This window comes from Kogia breviceps, chromosome 17 (assembly GCF_026419965.1).
Source record: "Kogia breviceps isolate mKogBre1 chromosome 17, mKogBre1 haplotype 1, whole genome shotgun sequence".
Lineage (NCBI taxonomy): Eukaryota > Metazoa > Chordata > Mammalia > Artiodactyla > Physeteridae > Kogia > Kogia breviceps.
In genome coordinates, this window is record NC_081326.1 from 12,661,411 (window position 1) to 12,682,964 (window position 21,554).

A 21,554-nucleotide genomic window follows, 5' to 3' on the forward strand; every position below is an offset into this window, starting at 1 on the left:
TGAACCTTGGAAACATGTTAAGAGAAATAAGCCAGTTACAAAAGACCACGTATTATTTGATTACGTTATTATGTAATAATATAATAGGCAAACTTTAGAGACTGAAACTAGGCTAGTGGTTGACTGAGGCTAAGGATTGGAGGAAGGTATATGGAGGATGAATGCTAATGGGTACTGAGTTTCTTTTTTGGGGGTGGTGAAAATATTCTAAAATGGGATGATGGTGATAGTTACACAACTCAGCATATATACTAAAAACCCCTGAGCTGTATACTTAAAATGGGTGAATTTTATGGTACGTGAATTATATCTCAAGAAAGCTGTATTTTTGTTTTAAATCGGTCTTATGAAACCCTTACGTTTATTTAAAGAATTGATTAAATAAAAATTCAAAGGTAGTTAAGAAGAAAGTCAAAGAAACTTGTAGCCTTTCTGTCTCTGTAACAAGAGCGCTAAGGGCCTCCTGAACCGTGAAGAGCTCCCTGGGAGCTGCAGGCACTGGTGGTCTGTGTGTTGCTGGGCTCTGAGCGCCGTCCTAGGTCCTTGGGTATGGCTTTAGCCACATCTGCAAGTTACGATCAGAGCGCAGCCTGTTTGGGACATTTCTTCCTGTGTGTATTCCTCTCAAGTGGAAGAATGCTGATTCTTTAGTCCTGTCCCTACAATTCCAGGTTCATGGCATTTTTCTGCTGCTTCAAAGGACTTTAAAAAGTAACAGTCTTATAAACATTTATCCAGCACTTACTGTGTACCATCCGTTATATTAAGTACCAAACTAAGGTACAAAGGTGATGATGCTGTTAACCTTTTGGTATCCATGCAGTCCTTCTTTGGGGTCTGAGGCTGCCTTAGTGGGATTTTTTCCCACACACAATGGAAATTCTGTACCATCGCCTTCACCCCCAACTCATGCTGCCCCCAAAATATGGCTATAAGCTTACAGCAACTTTTAAAATGAGGGTAAAGTAAGTTAAAATTATTGTTGAAAAGGATCATTGACATTCTTAAGGAAACAAATGTATCTTTGAAAGAAAAGTTGTGTATGGTTAGGTTAATTATTCTTTCATGAGGAAATTAGTAAAAGACTTTAGATAGGGCACTGAACTGCTAATAGGAAGGCCAGATCCAGTAGTAGAAAGATGATGTCGCTGAGATATGCAATGAACTTGTTACCATGTCTGGGCCTTACCTGCCTCAGCTGTAAAATATGCTGTAGGAATGAAATGAATGATTAAAACAAATCAAATCTCATATTCACAAGATTCTAGATTAAGGCCCCATAAAGGCAAGTGAAAATGATGTTTGTCCCCAGGCCCTTTGGAAGAAAAATCATTACATACATGCAAATTGCTTTTATCACAGTTTTCACAAATTGCAAATTGAATAATGCACAGGTTATCTTATCATAAAGTATGATGACCATTATGTACTGGGCTTTTTAACAAAACAATATTTTTGTCTTTCAGCTGTTACATTTGTAAGATTATAGAGATTTAGAGGCAAATAGTATGTTTTTTTGTGTACACATTTGTAACTAATAAAATCGATAGAATTAGAATCTAGCTACAAAATAGACTGAAAAAATCATTTAGACAGCAGAGAAAAGGGAAAATATAAAACTACAAAAGAAACATAACTGAGGATTTGTTAACTTCATTTTAGGCAGTAAATTCTTAGATGTGTTGATAATTTGGTTCCTACTTAAATAAAACACAAGTGAACCTAGTTTTGGTCTGGAGTTGTTACGTTGTATTATGTTATATTATGTTTTATCCCAAACAATCCTATCATATCATGTATTGTTTTTCTTTCTTTCTAGACAGATGAACAAGCCATGCTAGAAGATACACTGGTTGCACTATTTGACTTGGAAAAGGTTTCTTTTTACTTTAAACCATCAGAAGAGGAACCACTGGTTGCAAGTAAGTAGTTAAATATTTCATGTATGTTTTGTAAAATTTCTTTGGCATCAGACAACAACATATGTCATAACTTTGATATGAATATATTTGATATGCAGTTTAAGTTTTATATAAAGTATTATATTTAGGGTCAAATAGTAATAACCAACTGGGGAAGTGATAGAAAGTGTATATAAATTAAATTTACAGCTAATTTTATACTTTTGTTTTTAGCTATTAGTCTGACCTCTAAAACTTTTTTGGAGTGTGTGTGTCAAATATTGTGCTACTCAAGATTGCCTTTTCTTTCTTTTTTGTTATTGTGGTGAAATATGCATACCATAAAATTTACCATTTAACCCATTTTCAGTATACAATTCAGTGATATTAAGTTCATTCAAAATGTTGTGCAACCATTTCCACCATCCGTCTCCGGAACTTTTTCATCTTCCCAGACAGAAATTCCATACTCCTTAAACAATCACTACCCTCCCCCACTTCTCCAATTCCTGGTAACCTCTCTTCCACTTTCTGGCTCTGCATTTGCCTATGCTACATACCTTGTATAAGTGGGATCACAATTTGTCCTTTCTGCTGCTTTTTTCATGTCAAGACTTCTTTTAATAAAAGAACTGCCCTAACATTTCTGGCTATGTGGATAATCTGTGAGGCCACCAAAATGTTCGCTCAAATATATAATAATTACTTAGCAAAATTGATTGAATTGGGTTTCCACTGCTTATCTTCAGTTGATCCTGTAGACAGTGTGTTAGCAGGCAATGAAAACAGCGTTTAGAGCCAAGAATATACAGAGACATTGTAATTGTTTGATCTGACAATAATTGATAAAATTTATAATTTAATTCTGAAGAAGTAGACACATAGTCTACATTTTTGCCAGCTTAAAAATGAAAATTATTTTAGGGCTTCCCTGGTGGCACAGTGGTTGAGAATCCGCCTGCCGATGCAGGGGACACGGGTTCGTGCCCCGGTCCGGGGAGATCCCACACGCCGCGGAGCGGCTGGGCCCGTGAGCTGTGGCCGCTGAGCCTGCGCGTCTGGAGCCTGTGCTCCGCAACGGGAGAGGCCACAACAGTGAGAGGCCCACGAACCACAAAAAACAACAAACAAACAAAAAAATTATTTTATCCAAGTGTCAAAAAACTTAGTGTGTACAAATATAATCACATTAACTATCTTGATTCATTTATTCATCCTGTACAATTTCCAAGATGGCAAAACCTATCTTGTTCATTGCTGTATATCCAGCACTCAAGAGATGCCTGGAACAAAAAGGCCAATATTTTTTTTTCAGGTAAATGAATGAACAAATATCAATTCAGTTTATACAGTGCATCAGGCAGAAAGGCTTTACGGTTATAAACGTAGAAGGATAAACAAACTCGCTGTGCAGATGAAGAATAGAATTTCAACAGAACTTGGTCGTATCTAGTGTTGCAAAGAAGTTACTTTACGAAATTGAATTGAAAGATTGAAAAGTATCCCTTTCCTTTAGCAATTGGCCATCATTAAACCTGACAAAGGCCTTGTTTTAGAAGTATACACCCAGAGAAATAGCAACACCTAGGGCTTAATCTCTATATCTTTTAGTTTCTGCAAGTTATGATCATTTATCTACTATTTCAACATTGTCACAAATAGGTTTAAGATGTGTCTATCAGTCCAAGAAATCTTTAGCAGTTTGTTATTTTTCTGTTTCTTGTTTGTTCATAAGTGCGAGGACCCCCTATGTATTATGGTAGAAGATCTAAACATCTTTCGGGGCTGAGAAAGGTTTTTATTTATTTGCACACTTCCAATGTCTAGTACAACAAATAGGGGCTCAATAAATATTCATTTAATCTGTTATCTAGGAATTCTAATCATTCATTCATCGAAAATTTCTTAAGTGCCTGCTTATGGCCAAGTGTTGGATACAATAGAGAACTAAACAGACAGAGATAAATAATAAGTGAGATAAATGAGTTATTTTGATAATAAATTAGAAGATAATAGGAATTCATGACAGGAAATAGAAAAAAAGCAGAGGATGAAAATGAAGGGGCAGGTAGGGCATTTTTGATCTGGTGCCCGGGGAATGGAACTTGCAAAACACGTGCTAATTTTGCTAATGGTTGCTATGCACTCAGTTTCTTGCACACTACTTCAGAAGTGTACCCCAAGGACTCATCTTGACTAAAATATGAAGGAGGCAGCTATCCTGGGAAATTGTGATTCCAAACCATGTGTAGCTAAACTTCTCATTTAGTTAAGTGAGACACCTGGTGTGTTAAAGTGTAATGAAGTTTTCTATTACAGAATTTTATATACAGTACAGTAATAAATCTGTTGCTTTAGCTAATGAGAACCTGATTTAATACTCTTTCACCAACTAGCAGTGTCAGTATGCCAAACCTGAGCTTTAATATACGTGGGTACTTTTAATATATTAGTTTCTAGTAATTTTCGGGATTCTTTTTAAAGCTTAACAGATATACTAAATAAAATATCCTGATTTTAGGAAGTAATATAACACTAAATGTCATTTTAGATGTTCCTCTTACTTATCAAGCTGAAGGAAGCCGGCAAGCTCTGAAAGTTTACTTCTACATCGATAGTTATCATTTCGAACAACTGCCTCAAAGGTTGAAAAACGGAGGAGGGTTTAAAATTCATCCTGTTCTTTTTGCACAAGGTAAACTGCTTTCTTTGTTATACTTCATGTACTTAAATTATTTTATCTTTATTAATTTTTTTAAATGTAGTTGTGACCACCCTTTTTTTTTCATTAATTCAAAAATTTATTCATAGTACCTACGTAATATGTTTACTGGTGAGAATGTTTGTTAAGGAAAGAATTGCGTATGGTTTAAATATTTATCAAATATGATTGCAGCATTATTTATAGTGGAGAAATAAGGCATGAGTGGCTTAAATAAAGATAAATTAATTTGGCTTAAATTTTGGTAGAACCATTAAAATTGGTTGGTTAAGATATTTTATGAGATAGAAGTTTGATAATAAGAATTTATATTATAGTCTCAATTATGTCATACATGTATGACATAATTATGTCATCTTATGACATTTGACATATTGTGACATTTATGACATATGACATAACATGACATATGACGTATGTATATACTTACATGTGTGTAAAATGTATCATTGGATGATTAAATTGATATTTTATTCTTTAAGTTTTTTTGCATTGTGTCAATTTTTTTGTCAGTAAAAATGTATTCCTTTCATAATAAAAAAATTGTTTTGGCAAATAAACAATGAGTGTTAACTGCAGTAGAAGAAATTAAGAATAACATGAATAAGAAGATTCTTGCAGTGAAGTGATTTCCAAGGGAAGGTCCTGGATCTTTTTTATTTCTGTGGTCACAAATGCTGCCAGAAAAGATCAGAAATTCAGATTATTGTGTAGTATCTTTTTGTCTATGATTTTTTTAAAATTCATGCTGTGATCAAGATTGTATCAATTTCTCTGAGTGGTACCCAGAACATTTCATTTTTTCTTCTTTTGAGTTTTCAAGACTGCATTGGTATTGCTGTAGAATTTTTATATTCTAATAAAAATGAGAAAAGTAGGGGAATAAAATCCATCTGAGTAACGGAAGAACAGAGAAGCATATGAAATCTAAATTCACTGCCAAGTGAAAATTCTGCTTTGTACCACATGCATGTTGTTATGATTCTAAAAGATAGATTACTCTTCCTTCATTTGCCATAGTTTAAAAACGACTACCTCAGATACTTGGCAAGAATACATTTAAGCAGAGAAAAATTTCAGCACAGAGATGTTAGGAGTTATTAGAAGGTATTTTCATTTATGTGATAGGGTCCATGTAGGTAATAAAAGAATCTGCAATGAAAAGAAATAAAAAAGAAAAAGAAATTGAGCAAAAATATACCTTTGAAGCTATGTTAGGAGAATAGTTTAGCCTAAAATATGTTAAAAGCCATTACAGAGATCAGTACTTTTGGAAGAAAGGAAAGGCTGCTGGTCTGGAATATTAACTTTTATAGGGTTTAACCAGACCTTGCCCGTTAAAGGCTCTTCATGTCTTTTCCTTTGTTTCTCTCTTTTAAAAAATTCTGTCTTTGAAATCATTACTGAGATGACAGATGGCATTAATCATCTTTTCTAAAAAAGTAATTACATTTGTGACACACCAACCATAAATAGCTGAATATTCCTACCCAGCAGCCAGTGTGCATAGGGAAAAAATGATTTTGCAAGTAACCTCTATTTTATAACTGTGGCCAAAGCTAATTTAAAAAGAATCCTGAAATATATATGATTTCAATGAGTACACTGTTGCTTTGACAGTGTAATGTAAAGAAAAACTCTAGCAAACAGTAGGTTTTATTGCAGAGGTTCCGCTGCATTCATAAAACTCCTATGAGGAGTCATTAGTAACTCTTGAGTTTTCATCAGCTTGAGAGAAGCACAGGAAATTCAGCCCTAGCTTGAGCAGCGATTACCATCTGGTAATTGAAAGGGGTGGCAAATGGGAGAGATTCCAAATGGAGTCTATTCCTGGGATGAAAGTTTAATTGAAAGGTTTTAGTTTTGTGGGTATGTGAGTCTTTGTAAGCAAATAATAAAGAGAAAAGTAGATGAATTTGAAAACTTCCTGGGAAATGTATTAGAGTCAGCGCTCCTAAGGTTGTCTGTGGTACCATGTACCTAGAACAAGAAGCGTGTCCTGCCTTCTCGTTTTTTCTAATCTGCATGGATCCTTGGGCAAAGGAGGGCACCTGGATGAATGGGGCCCCCTGCAGAGATAGGACCAACTGGTAAATCAGGAATTCCAGGGCTGGAGGCAAGCAGGGTAAACTTTTAGGGAACGGACATTGCTAAAATCCAGAGCTGCCGGAGGAAGATTCTAGGCAGACAGAATGGCAAAAAGGCAGATTTCCAAGGTTAGGAACACAGAAACAGCCAGACAGAAAAGTCAGCACAAAGCATAACCAAAATGCTAGAAGGTAAAGATCACACTAAAGCAGTCTTCTAGAATTACTTCCTACAAGTCAGAGAATTAATCCTTTTCGCATCCCTGAGCCCTTGGTAAGATAAAGCAAGTAACTATAAACTGGGTGAAAATGGAAGTCCGAGGAGGATAGATATCCAGGGTCCCTGGCTTGCTTTCATGCTGTCTCATGCTTGGTTCCTCGGTCCCACACCGAACCAATGAAGTCAGAATCTCTGGGAAATGGGGCACAAATACCGGTATATTTTAGAAGCTTTCCAGGTGATTCTGATATCCACCAAGAGTGAGAAAGCACAGAGCTATGTGGATTATAAACCACTGTGCAGTTATCTAGTTAATCTTTGCTTAGTTACATTAATCCATTTCACAAGTGTTTGACACTTCTAGATTCTGGGGAGCCGGGGCAATGAGAACTGGGCCTTTTTGCTTCTGCGTCGTTAGGTCATTAGGACCTGGGCTACACCGAGGAGGAGACGTGATTTGGGTGGGACAGTTTTTTTTAGCAGAGGCTGAAGATGCCCCGTAGAGCTGACAGCTGAGGGATGTCTTCTGGCAATCCCAGCAGCTGGGCAAAGAGCCCTTCATTTCTGAAAGGGGATCTGAGTGGGTAGCTTTATAGCATCTGCCATAGTTCGCATCTTGATCTATTCCTTTGTGTAGGGAGGGTGTCCTTCCTGACTGTGACGGGCCTCTGTTCCTGGGGGGATAATTTAGCAGCATATTTAATGGGACAAGCTATAGTCCTTGCTGCTGCAGATGGTCTTGGGGCTACAACAGATTCTCATTTTCCCTCTTATGCCATCTTTTGTACGGTAGCCTCGTTCTCAGCCTGAGCCTCTGCTGGTCTCGGTGGCGTGACTGAGACCTTCCGCCCCAAGAGGCCTGATCTCCTGGTGTCACTGTGCCCTGCTCAGGCCAGAATTGCTGCGTGTGTCCATTTACCGTCAGACTTGGGCGAGGGGGTCCCAAGAGGGACCTGAGCGGATTACCTGGATGCCAGACATATTCCTTCTTGTCCTCGTTATGTAACAATAGCCCTGCTTCCTTACGATGATCAGGGTAGACTGGTTCATTTGGTTCAGTTGGTTCAGTTCAGTGGGGCCCCTTCTTTGTCTCCTCGGGAAAGTGTGCCCCTTTGGGGATCAAGACCCTTAAAACTATGGAGCCAGAATTTCAGGGATGGCAAGCACACATACCCCAAGTGAGCCACTGGAATTAATAAGTTTCCAACACTGTCATAAAAATGACCACACACTGGGTGGTATAAAACAATAGAAATTTATTCTGTCATAGTTCTGGAGGCCCGAAGTCTGAAACCAAGATGTTCACAGGCCACGTCCCCTTGGCAGGCTCTGAGGAAGTATCTTTTCTTACCCCTTCTGGCATCTGGTGGTTACCAGCATTCCTTGGCTTTTGGCAGCATAATTACAGTCTCTGTCTCTGTCTTCACATGGCCTTCCTCCCTCTGTGTTTCTGTCTCTGTGTCTCTGTCCAAATCTCCCTTTTCTTAAAAGGACAACAGTCATTGGATTCTGGCGCACCGTAATCCAGTATGACCTCATTTTAATTTGATTGTATCTGTAAGACCCTATATCAAAATTAGGTCACATTTGCAGCCACCAGGGGTTAGGACTTTGTCATATTTTTTTCAGGGATACAATTTAACCCTCCACAGATGCTAGCATGGCTGTTTCTGCTTCTACCCTTTGTTCCTAGACCCATGTATTCTACCTCTTTGGGACATGGCATCAGATAAAGGTCTTTTTTTTTAGTTATGTACTATGTCCTGGAATGTGGTATCCCTTCCTTGTAAAGTGTTGTTAAGTACCTATTCCCTGAGTCTCTGGTGGTGATTTTCCTTAAACTAAATGGGACATGCAATGCTGGTTCCTTCTCCACAAGCACATTCTTGGGGATATTTGGTTTCTTCACCCCCTATGCAAAAAACTGGCACCCAAAACGGTTACTCCTAACTTTTACGTCTTTAAAAGGTGGCTTTCTATTCTCAGAGAATAATTAAAATCACCCAGAAACTTGAGCATTTTCTCTTTTTTAAACAAAAGGGAATATTTTATTATAACCATTGTCAGTTTCTAAGTTACCTTCATTCATGCGTTTTTTTTTTTTTTTTTTCCTGTAAAATTTTTCTAAAGATCCTTTAAAAGATGAATCCTTTAGTTTTCCATTTGGTTTTTGCACAGTATTTATAAACAAAACATTAAATAACTTTTGAAAAGAGGAAGGAACAATTTCCAGAGTTGAGATTTCCTGAATGTTAAGAGTGGGTACATGAGCCTGTGAACCCCCCTCTCTTTACACAGCAGCATAGCCTTTTGCAATGTTGGTCACAGCAACATGGACAAAACTTGCCTTCCTCACAAACGTTGTGACCAATTCTGAGGAATTCTGACCAATTGTGACCATTTCTGGAGATTTGTAACAGTGCGTATGTAGTGTCTTATTTAACCAATAAAGTACCATTGTTGCACTATCAGAAGAGGGTGTTAGTTGATTGAAACTATTCTTAAAATTGTTCCTCGGAGATTTCTGATTAATCCCGTTCTTGAAAAAGCCATGAAATGCATTTTGAGTGACTGGAAGTGAGGCTCATTTTCAGTCTTAGAATAATTTAATCTTTAATTTCCGCTAACATTCGTTATGTTTTCCTTTTTTACGGACTATACCTGCGTTTAATGGAATGTTTTGCTTCTAAATTCAAAAGTAGTAGAAGTGTAAAACAAGCAAACAAATTCGAGTTGTATTTTAAGTACTGCTTTTAATTAAGTGCTTTTAAATAAATTAAATATTCAATCAAAGATGTCAATACTATTTTTAAGAAATATTATATGGATGAGAATTAAGAAACGTAGACAAGAAAGTGCAAAAGAGGGGTCAAACTTTGAAGTTTGGACATTATTGTATATTTAACCTTTTTTTTTTTTTTTTTTGCTGAGAATAGAAATTTAGTTTGGTAAAATGTGATTCCACTCTCTTTATTAAAAAAATAGCTATAAATAACCAAACTATTCACCTAAAAAGGGAATGTTGTTCTCCTTCCTCTACTTTGCCATGCACAGTTTACTTTTTAAATGTAAAACTCATCTTTTTTTAAGTTCATTTCCCTAAAACCCTATACATGAGCCATAAAATATTGCTGAGACTCTTCACAACACTGTTAAACTCTTTTCTCATTTAAAAAAAAAATACATAATTGTGAATCTTAACTGGTGTTAATTTGAAAATATCATTAAGAAATATAAGAAAAATTTGTTTTTCTATTGTAACAAGCTTTTAGAGCAGGACTGGACATTCTGGCCAAAGCTGAGCCATCAAGACTTTATAGAAACTAGATACCAGGGGTTTTCTTGTTCCCTCCCACTCCCGACCCCCTGCCTCTAGTTCCCCTGTTGCCCCTTCCTGGTGGTTGCCTTCTGGTCTTTCTGACCTTAAATCACAAATTGAAGTGTCCTTGCATGGACCCTGCTCTCAGTTCCCCAAACTTCCTGTTTGGTTAAGCACACTCAAGCGTCATCTGTATCTCCTGTGGAAATTGAAGTAGATCATGCCTGTGGGGCATTGGGCACCTTGCCTTGTACAGAAAATACATTCCATAAATGATAAGAACAGTCATGGGCGCTCTTAATACTATTATTTAATTTAATTATTTCCCAAGAACGATAATTAGTAAGTGCTCTTATTTTCCATTTCACAAACGAGGAACCTGAGGATCTCAGATATTAATTAACATGCCCAAGGTCACACTAAGTTACTAAGCAGTGAAAGTTATGCTTTTACTTCAGTGCAAGGACTTTCATTATTAGCTTTACAACTTGGAAGAGGACTTCACATTGAAGTGTGACTACTGATAAACTGAATCCTCCTGGAATATTGGACTTTTGCAAATAGCACTTTGTTAACTGAAGGGAATGTGGCATGTATTTAAGGATTGTTTTATCAGAAAGACTTCCTGTATTTCTTGTGTGTATTCAGGCCCAGAAGCTTGCTGAACCAGTTGTGAATATTCTAACAAAAGCCATAGAAGTCATAAGGAATAAACAAATAAACCTTGAAAGAAGGCCACAAATTCGATTTTCAGTACAGAAGCAAATGTAGGAAGCTTTCTCTCTAATTTTCCACAAGTGCTTTGCTTAGTTATAATCCAGTAATGCCATTTAAAAAAAAATTAAATTTAACAATACTCTAAAACTTTTGTCATTTCTTCAGTGCTCTAGAAATCTGAATAGTGTAGAAAACACAACACAGCTAAAACTAATTAGCAGTGACTTAGAATAATTTAATCTTTATTTTTGCCACCAAAATGGTGATGTTTTTATCAGTTTGAGGAAACATTATTAGTTTAGAGACTGTTGCATTTAGCAATTTTGAAAGATTATTCTTTTATCCATTTTGAAATAGACTGCTGAAAATTGAGGCTCATTAATAGTAATAATTTCAAGGGGAAATAATTTCCATTTCCAAATTGGATCCATCACCGTTCCTGCCATTCCTGGCAGCCTCTCGAAAGGAAATCTTGTATTTCTAGGCACTTTCCTATAATTCATTTCCTCTCTGAAAGGTTAAAAATACCACTGCATAAAGTTTAAAGGAAAAACAATCAACCAAAAATGTTAGTTATGAAAGAAATATATATTACTCAAAAGACATTTAAAATTAATGGGAAGTTATATATCTGTTTATGCTTATTTATTTTTAACTAATGTAACTGACCATTGGAGTCAAAATAGTATTCTAAGATTTCTCTTTATCTATACGTCTTTATTTTTGTTTGTCATTGTTGTTTTTATTTATTTATTTTTTAACATCTTTATTGGAGTATAATTGCTTTACATTGTCGTGTTAGTTGCTGCTGTATAACAAAGTGAATCAGCTATACATATATGTATATCCTTATATCCCCTCCCTCTTGCATCTCCCTCCCACCTTCCCTATCCCAGCCCTCTAGGTGGTCACAAAACACTGAGCTGATCTCCCTGTGCTATGCGGCTGCTTCCCACTAGCTATCTGTTTTACATTTGGTAGTGTATATATATATCCATGCCACTCTCTCACTTCATCCCAGCTTACCCCTCCCCCTCCCTGTGTCCTAGAGTCCAGTATACATGTGCCACATCTTCTTTATCCATTGATCTGTCGATGGACACTTAGGTCGCTTCCATATCCTTGCTATTGTAAATAGTGCTGCAGTGAATATTGTGGTACATGACTCTTGGGATTGCGGTTTTTTCAGGGTATGTGCCCAGTAGTGGGATTGCTGGGTCATATGGTAGTTCTCTTTTTAATTTTTTAAGGAACATCCATACTGTTCTTCATAATAGCTGTATCAATTTACATTCCCACCAAGAGTGCAAGAAGGTTCCCTTTCCTCTACACCCTATCCAGCATTTATCATTTGTAGATTTTTTGATGATGGCCATTCTGACTGGTGTGAGGGGATACCTCACTGTAGTTTAGATTTGCATTTCTCTAATGATTAGTGATGGTGAGCATCCTTCATGTGTTTGTTGGCAATCTGTATATCTTCTTTGGAGAAATGTCTATTTAGGTCTTCTGCCCATTTTTGGATTGGGTTGTTTGTTTTTTTGACATTGAGCTGCATGAGCTGCTTCTTTATTTTGGAGATTAATCCCTTGTCAGTTGCTTCGTTTGCAAATATTTTCTCCCATTATGAGGGTTGTCTTTTCGTCTTATTTATGGTTTCCTTTGCTGTGAAAAGCTTTTAAGTTTCATTAGGTAGCATTTGTTTATTTTTGTTTTTATTTCCATTTCGCTAGGAGGTGGGTCAAAAAGGATCTTGCTATGATTTATGACATAGAGTGTTCAGCTTATGTTTTCCTGTGAGAGTTTTATAGTGTCTGGCCTTACATTTAGGTCTTTAATCCATTTTGAATACATCTTTGTGTTAGAGAATGTTCTAATTTCATTCTTTTACATGTAGCTGTCCAGTTTTCCCAGCACCACTTATTGAAGAGGCTGTCTTTTCTCCATTGTATATACTTGCCTCTTTTATCAAAGGTAAGGTGACCATATGTGCCTGAGTTTAGCTCTGGGCTTTCTATCCTGTTTTTGTGCCAGTACCATACTGTCTTGATTACTGTAGCTTTGTAGTATAGTCTGAAGTCAGGGAGCCTGATTCCTCCAGCTCCAATTTTCTTTCTCAAGATTGCTTTGGCTATTTGGGGTCTTTTGTGTTTCCATACAAATTATGGAAATTTTTGTTCTAGTTCTCTGAAAAATGCCATTGGTAGTTTGGTAGGGATTGTATTTAACTGCAGATTGCTTTGGGTAGTACAGTCACTTTCACAATGTTGATTCTTCCAATCCAGGTACATGGTATATCTCTCCATCTGTTTGTATCATCTTTAATTTCTTTCATCAGTATCTTATAGTTTTCTGCAGCCAGGTCTTTTGTCTCCTTAAGTAGGTTTATTCCTAGGAATTTTATTCTTTTTGTTGGAATGGTAAATGGTAGTGTTTCCTTAATTTCTCTTTCAGATTTTTCATCATTAGTGCATAGGAATGTTAGAGATTCCTATGCATTAACTTTGTATCCTGTTAGTTTACCACATTCATTGAGTACCTCTAGTGGTTTTAGTAGCATTTAGTAGTAGCATCTTTAGGATTCTCTATGTATAGTATCATGTCATCTGCAAACAGTGACAGTTTTACTTCTTCTTTTCTGATTTGGATTCTCTTTATTTCTCTTTCATCTCTGATATCTGTGGCTAAAACTTCCAAAACTATGTGGAATAATAGTGGTGAGAGTGGCCAACCTTGCCTTGTTCCTGATCTTAGTGGAAATGGTTTCAGTTTTTCACCATTGAGAACGATGTTACCTGTGGGTTTGTCATATATGGCCTTTAATGTGTTGAGGAAAGTTCCCTCTATGCCTACTTTCTGGAGGGTTTTTATCATAAATGGGTGTTCAATTTTGTTAAAATATTTTTCTGCATCTATTGAGAGGATCATATGGTTTTTCTCCTTCAATTTGTTAATATGGTGTATCACATTGATTGATTTGCATATACTGAAGAATCCTTGCATTCCTGAGGTAAACCCCTCTTCGTGGTGTATGATCCTTTCAATGTGCTGTTGGGTTCTGTTTGCTAGTATTTTGTTGCAGATTTTTGCATCTGTGTTCATCAGGGATATTGGCCTGTACTTTTCTTTTTTTGTGACATCTTTGTCTGCTTTTGGTATCAGGGTGATGGTGGCCTTGTAGAATGAGTTTGGGAGCGTTCCTCCCTCTGCTATATTTCGGAAGGGTTTGAGAAGGTTAGGTGTTAGCTCTTCTCTACATGTTTGATAGAATTTGCCTGTGAAGCCATCTGGTCCTGGGCTTTTGTTTTTTGGAAGATTTTTAATCACAGTTTCAATTTCAGTGCTTGGGATTGGTCTGTTTATATTTTCTGTTTCTTCCAGGTTCAGTCCCAGAAGGTTGTGCTTTTCTAAGAATTTGTCCATTTCTTCCAGGTTGTCTATTTTATTGGCGCAGAGTTGCTTGTAGTAATCTCTAATAATCCTTTGTATTTCTGCAGTGTCAGTTGTTACTTCTCCTTTTTCCTTTCTAATTCTATTGATTTGAGTCTTTCCCCTTTTTTTCTTGATGACTCTGGCTAATGGTTTATCAATTTTGTTTATCTTCTCAAAGAACCAGCTTTTAGTTTGATTGATCTTTGCTATTGTTTCCTTCAATTCTTTTTCATTTATTTCTGATCTGATCTTTATGATTTCTTTCCTTCTGCTAAATTTGGGGGTTTTTTGTTCTTCTTTCTCTATTTGCTTTAGGTGTAAGGTTAGGTTATTTATTTGAGATGTTTCTTGTTTCTTGAGGTAGGATTGTATTGCTATAAACTTCCCTCTTAGAACTGCTTTTGCTGCATCCCATAGGGTTTGGGCCATCGTGTTTTCATTGTCATTTGCTCTAGGTATTTTTTGATTTCCTCTTTGATTTCTTCAGTGATCTCTTGGTTATGTAGTAGTGTATTGTTTAACCTCAATGGGTTTGTATTTTATACAGTTTTTTCCTGTAATTGATAACTAGTCGCATAGCGTTGTGGTCGGAAAAGATACTTGATACGATTTCAATTTTCTAAAATTTACCAAGGCTTAATTGGTGACCCAAGATATGATCTATCCTGGAGAATGTTCCATGAGCACTTGAGAAAAATGTGTATTCTGTTGGTTTTGGATGGAACATCCTATAAATATCAATTAAGTCCATCTTGTTTAATGTGTCATTTAAAGCTTGTGTTTCCTTATTTATTTTCATTTTGGATGATCTGTCCATTGGTGAAAGTGGGGTGTTAAAGTCCCCTACTACGATTGTGTTACTTCAGTTTCCCCTTTTATGGCTGTTAACATATGCCTTAAGTATTGGGGTGCTCGTACGTTTGGTGCATAAATATTTACAATTGTTACATCTTCTTCTTGGATTGATCCCTTGATCATTATGTAGTGTTCTTCTTTGTCTCGTGTAATAGTCTTTATTTTAACGTCTATTTTGTCTGATATGAGAATTGCTACTCCAGCTTTCTTCTGATTTCCATTTGCATGGAATATCTTTTTCCATCCCCTCACTTTCAGTCTGTATGTGTCCCTAGGTCTGAAGGGGGGTCTCTTGTAGACAGCTTATACAGGTCTTGTTTTTGTATTCATTCATCCAGTCTATGTCTCTTGGTTGGAGCATTTAATCCATTTACATTTAAGGTAATTATCGATATGCATGTTTCTGTTACCATTTTCTTAAATGTTTTGGGTTTGTTATTGCAGGTCTTTTCCTTCTCTTGGGTTTCCTGCCTAGAGAAGTGCCTTTAGCATTTGTTGTAAAGCCGGTTTGGTGGTGCTGAATTCTCTTAGCTTTTGCTTGTCTGTAAAGATTTTAATTTCTCTGTCAAATCTGAATGAGATCCTTTCTGGGTAGAGTAATCTTGGTTGTAGGTTTTTCCCTTTCATTACTTTAAATATGTCCTGCCACTCCCTTCTGGCTTACAGAGTTTCTGGTGAAAGATCAGCTGTTAACCTTATGGGGATTCCTTTTTATGTTATTTGTTATTTTCCCCTTGCTGCTTTTAATATTTTTTCTTTATATTTAGTTTTTGATTGTTTGATTAACATGTGTCTTGGCATGTTTCTCCTTGGATTTATCCTGTATGGGACTCTCTGTGCTTCCTGGACTTGATTATTTCCTTTCCCATATTAGGGAAGTTTGCAACTATAATCTCTTCAAATAACTTCTCAGTCCCTTTCTTTTTCTCTTCTTCTTCTGGGACCCCTATAATTCAAATGTTGGTGCATTTAATGTTGTCCCAGAGGTCTCTGAGACTGTACTCAATTCTTTTCATTCTTTTTTCTTTATTCTGCTCTGAGGTAATTATTTCCACTATTTTATCTTCCAGGTCACTTATCTGTTTTTCTGCCTCCGTTATTCTGTTTTTGATACCTTCTAGAGAATTTTTAATTTCATTTATTGTGTTGTTTATCATTGTTTGTTTGCTCTTTAGTTCTTCTTGGTCCTTGTTGAACGTTTCTTGTATTTTCTACATTCTCTTTCCAAGATTTCGGATCATTTTCCTATCATTCCTCTGAATTCTTTCTTAAGTAGACTACCTATTTCCTCTTTGTTTGGCATGGTGTGTTTTTACTTTGTTCCTTCATCTGCTGCGTATTTCTCTGTCTTCCCATTTTGCTAACCTACTGTGTTTGGGGTCTCCTTTCCGCAGACTGCAGGTTTATACTTCCTGTTTTTTTGGTGTCTGCCCCAAGTGGGTTAGGTTGGTTCAGTGGGTTGTTAGGCATCCTGGTAGAGGGGGCTGGTGCCTGTGTTCTGGTGGATGAGGCTGTATCTTGTCTTTCTGGTGGGGAGGACCACGTTCAGTGGTGTGTTTGGGGGTGTCTGTGACCTTATTATGATTGTAGGCAGCCTCTCTTCTAATGGGTGAGGTCGTGTTCCTGTCTTGCTAGTTGTTTGGCATGGGATGTCCAGCACTTGAGCTTGCTGGTCATTGCGTGGAGCTGGGCCTTAGTGTTGAGACAGAGATCTCTGGGAGAGCTCGCGCCGATTTATGTTACATGGGGCCAGGAGGTCTCTGGTGGACCAATGTCCTCAACTCGGCTCTCCCACCTCAGAGGCTCAGGCCTGACACTGGGCAGAGCAGCGAGACCCTGTCAGCCACACAGCTCAGAAGAAAAGGAAGAAAAAAAAGAAAGAAAGGGGAAAAAAAATAAAGGTATTAAAATTAAAATTTTTTTTAAAAGTATTAAAATAAAAAAGTAATAAAAAGTAGAAAAGAAAAAATAAAAAAGGAGAGCAACAAAACCCATAAACAAATCAAGCAATGATAACGAGCGCTAAAAACTAAACTAAGATAAACATATAAATCAGAAAGTAGTCAGTCACGTACAGCAAACTCCCAGTCTACAGTTGCTCCCAAAGTCCACCACCTCAATTTTTGGATAATTCGTTGTCTATTCAGGTTTTCCACAGATGCAGCGTACATCAAGTTGACTGTGGGAATTTAATCTGCTGCTCCTGAGCTTGCACAGATAAATTTCCCTTTCTCTTCTTTGTTCGCACAGCTCCTGGGGTTCAGCCTTGGATTTGGCTCCGCCTCTGCACATAGGTCGCCTGAGGGCGTCTGTTCTTTGCCCAGACAGGACAGGGTTAAAGGAGCAGCTGTTTAGGGGGCTCTGGCTCTCTCAGGCTTGGGGCACAGAGGGGTACAGAATGAGGGGCAAGCCTGCAGCGGCAGAGGCCAGCTTGACATTGTACCAGCCTGAGGCACCGTGTGTTCTTCCAGGGAAGTTGTCCCTGGATCATGGGACCCTGGCAGTGGCGGGCTGCACATGCTCCCAGGAGGAGAGGTGTGGATATTGACCTGTGCTTGCAAACAGCCTTCTTGGTGGCTGCAGCAGTAGCCTTAGCATTTCATGCCCGTCTCTGTTGTCTGTGCTGATAGCCGCGGCTCACGCCCATCTCTGGAGCTCATTTAGGTGGTGCTCTGAATCTCCTCTCCTTGCGCACCCCAAAACAATGGTCTCTTGCCTCTTAGGCAGTTCCAGACTTTTTCCCGGACTCCCTCCCGGCTAGCTGTGGTGCACTAGCCCCCTTCAGGCTGTGTTCACGCAGCCAACCCCAGTCCTCTCCCTGTGATCCGACCTCCGAAGCCCGAGCCTCAGCTCCCAGCCCCTGCCCGCCCCAGCAGGTGAGCAGACAAGCCTCTCGGGCTGGTGAGTGCTGGTCGGCACTGATCCTCTGTGCGGGAATCTCTCCGCTTTGCCCTCTGCACCGCTGTGGCTGCGCTCTCCTCCGTGGCTCTGAAGCTCCCCCTCCGCCACCCGCAGTCTCCGCCCACGAAGGGGCTTCCTAGTGTGTAGAAGCTTTTCCTCCTTCACAGCTCCCTCCCAGAGGTGCAGGTCCCATCCCTATCCTTTTGTCTCTGTTTTTCCATTTTTCTTTTGCCCTACCCGTGTGTGTGGGAAGTTTCTTGCCTTTTGGGATGTCTGAGGTCTTCTGCCAGCATTCAGTAGGTGTTCTGTAGGAGTTGTTCCACATATAGACGTATTTCTGATCTATTTGTGGGGAGGAAGGTGATCTCCATATCTTACTCCTCTGCCATCTTGAAGGTCCTCCGCCTTTATCTATACTTCTTATTTCATAATCTAATTGCAGCTGCAAGAGAATGTGAATATGCATGGAGAGTGACAAATTCAATTTTTTTACTCTTATGTATGTTAATACACATTTCTGCCTCTCATTCATGTCCATATATATGTATATATATGTTGTGTTTATATATGTGTATATATACATTTGTGTGTTTATATTTGTATAAATAATATATATGAAGTTTGAGTTTAACTTTGCAAAGAACATATACAAAATTTTTTAAAGAATAGAAGACAGTGTAAGTTAGAAATTACCTTTGCCTACTTAACAGAGATAATTACCAAATGTTTGATATTTATTTTGAGCAGAAAAATGATTTTTATTTATTTTTGGACTGGTTAAAGCTTGTTTCTTGCATATGTGGTCATATTTGGTGCTGCATTTACTAATAATAAGATTACACTCGGGCTTCCCTGGTGGCGCAGTGGTTGAGAGTCCACCTGCCGATGCAGGGGACACGGGTTCGTGCCCCGGTCCGGGAAGATCCCACGTGCCACGGAGCGGCTGGGCCCGTGAGCCATGGCCGCTGAGCCTGCGCGTCCGGAGCCTGTGCTCCGCAACGGGAGAGGCCACAACAGTGAGAGGCCCGCGTACCGGAAAAAAAAAAAAAAAAAAAAGATTACACTGACTGTGGAGAAATTGTGTTATAAAATCACATGAAAAGTACATTTGCTTGTTTTCACAGCACTGGAGAGCATGGAAGGATATTATTATAGAGACAATGTTTTGGTGGAAGAATTTCAAGCCCAGATAAATGCAGCCTCCCTGGAAAAGGTCAAACAGTACAACCAGAAGCTCAGGTATGTCATTGTTCAATTAACAGAAGAGTTTTCAGTTTTAACAAGAGCAGATGAAAAGCTTTTGATGTTATTCATTGTATTAGGTGATTGATGATGATATTTCTTTTGATATAAAGTCATCTTATTTAGGGTTTAATGTTTCAAATATTCTAAGGGGTACACTTTTTGCAAATAACGGAGAAAAAAATTTTAAAACTTTTCATGCTGTTGTCTTAATTTCTGAAGAAGACCAAGAGATTAATTATTTAGTAGACCATTTCCAGGAAAAAAAAAAAGCATTGCTTTATAGTGTTGTCTCCTAGGAGGTTCAGTGGATTGAAGGTAAGGTAGGTTCCTTTATGTACCATTAAACAGCTGGCACCCTGACACCAAGAGATGAATATGTTTCACATGGAAGATATGATTAAAAAATGGTACTACTTGATATTGGAAAAAGTATCTACTTTCAGATAATATTACATTTTATAGTTTTTTCCTCTAAAAATAATCTTGCTGGTGTTGTGATCAATGGCAGGGAAAAATTAACCACAGTAAGTGAAAGGGAAATATTATAATTTAGAAGCTTCAATTTTCAACCAATTATTAGCATATATAGTTCCCTTTTATAAGTTACTGTGTTAACAGGTCACCTTTTAAAATTACTAACCAATTATGGCTTTTATTTTTCAAAGAAAAATACATTTGTTCTACCGTAGGCCTTAGTAACTCAAAAATACTATTGTGATTTTTTTTTGGTTTTGTCTACGATATGGCTTAACCGTGAAGATAAATTAACTCCTAAAATTCCTGGTGTGTGGAGGTGTTTGTTCTTGTGATTACCACCGGGTTGGCTTTGTTTCACTTTGAATACATTATCCCCTTACCCTCGCTCACACAAACCTGTCCCTTTTGGTAGGTTCTTTATTTCATACCATCATTTTGTCATTTTCTCAAGTTCTCAGCCTCAAACCCCCAATATCTGTTTGATTTCTCATTTTCTTTTGCTCTTAAAATGTAGTTGGAGATCCTGATGGTTCTGACTAAAATGTCTCTTAGACTGCCCTAGTTTTATTACCTTGTCTAGATCACTATTTCTCAAAGACATATAATGGACTGACCCCTTTCACAGGAAAAAAAAAAAAAAAAAAAGTGAAAATTGAATTCTTCAATACTGTGTCTCCTAAGAAATACTGACTTAAGAAGATCAGTCGCATGTTGTGAACATCTCTCATTTGAGTACCGTTAGCACAAAAGAAAAGTTTTGCCTTCATAACTGATAAAATATATTTTTAGGTTATCTTTCAAATCAGGATACAAAATGAAAGCATTTATATAGAACATGTGGGCCCTGAGAATACATCCCCGGAGTTCAGTTTGAGAAAATGGGTCTGGACCATTGCCATAGCATCCTAAATAATCTCCCGTCTCGGGCTTCCCTGGTGGCGCAGTGGTTGAGAGTCCGCCTGCCGATGCAGGGGACGCGGGTTCGTGCCCCGGTCCGGGAAGATCCCACATGCCGCAGAGCGGCTGGGCACGTGAGCCATGGCCGCTGAGCCTGTGTGTCCCGAGCCTGCGCTCCGCAAAGGGAGAGGCCACAACAGTGAGAGGCCCGTGTACCACAAAAAAAAAAAAAAATAATCTCCCGTCTCTAAGAACCAGTGTTGTTCTAATCTACTTAGGATTTTGCTTCCAGATAATAATTTTAAACCATGTGTCTTACCACGTCACTTTTCTGCTCAAAGCATTTAGTGATTTATTTCCCCCAAAAGGAGTCACAAGCTCCTTAGCCTGGCAGTCAAGGTCTTTTATGACTTGGTCTAAGACTTCCTTTCTCTTCCTGTGTGCCAGCCAGGCCGTACTCTCCTCGTTTCTAACCATACCCTCGACTGTCCTTCTTCCCTGACTTCCCAAACTTCACTTAGCATCTGCTTCCTGTCTCCAAATGTCTATAAAGCTACTCTTTGTATGAGTCAATGTCCAGCTCTAAGATAGTGTCCTTCATAAAATATTTTTCTTCTATTATTGGGCTGGGATGAGGCCCAGGCATCCAAATTTTTAGAAGTCCCCTACGAGATTCTAATGTGTTGCTAGAATTGAAAACCAGTTCCCTAGATCGGGGAGTCAAAGTATGATCCTCAGACCAGCAGCAGCAGTATCATCTGCAAACTTGTTAAAAACATCT

At 38.1% G+C, this 21,554-nt stretch overlaps 1 protein-coding gene across 3 annotated transcripts in view; it reads left to right on the forward strand.

The window, feature by feature from the left end:
- Positions 1-21,554, forward strand: part of PREX2 (phosphatidylinositol-3,4,5-trisphosphate dependent Rac exchange factor 2) — a 286,917-nt gene that overhangs the window by 193,806 nt on the left and 71,557 nt on the right. For all 3 annotated transcript variants that reach the window (XM_067017094.1, XM_059042584.2, XM_067017095.1), the window contains exons 33-35: positions 1,820-1,922; positions 4,453-4,596; positions 19,279-19,393. In XM_067017094.1, the coding sequence (XP_066873195.1) occupies positions 1,820-1,922; positions 4,453-4,596; positions 19,279-19,393 (362 nt within the window). The remainder of the gene's footprint in view (positions 1-1,819; positions 1,923-4,452; positions 4,597-19,278; positions 19,394-21,554) is intronic.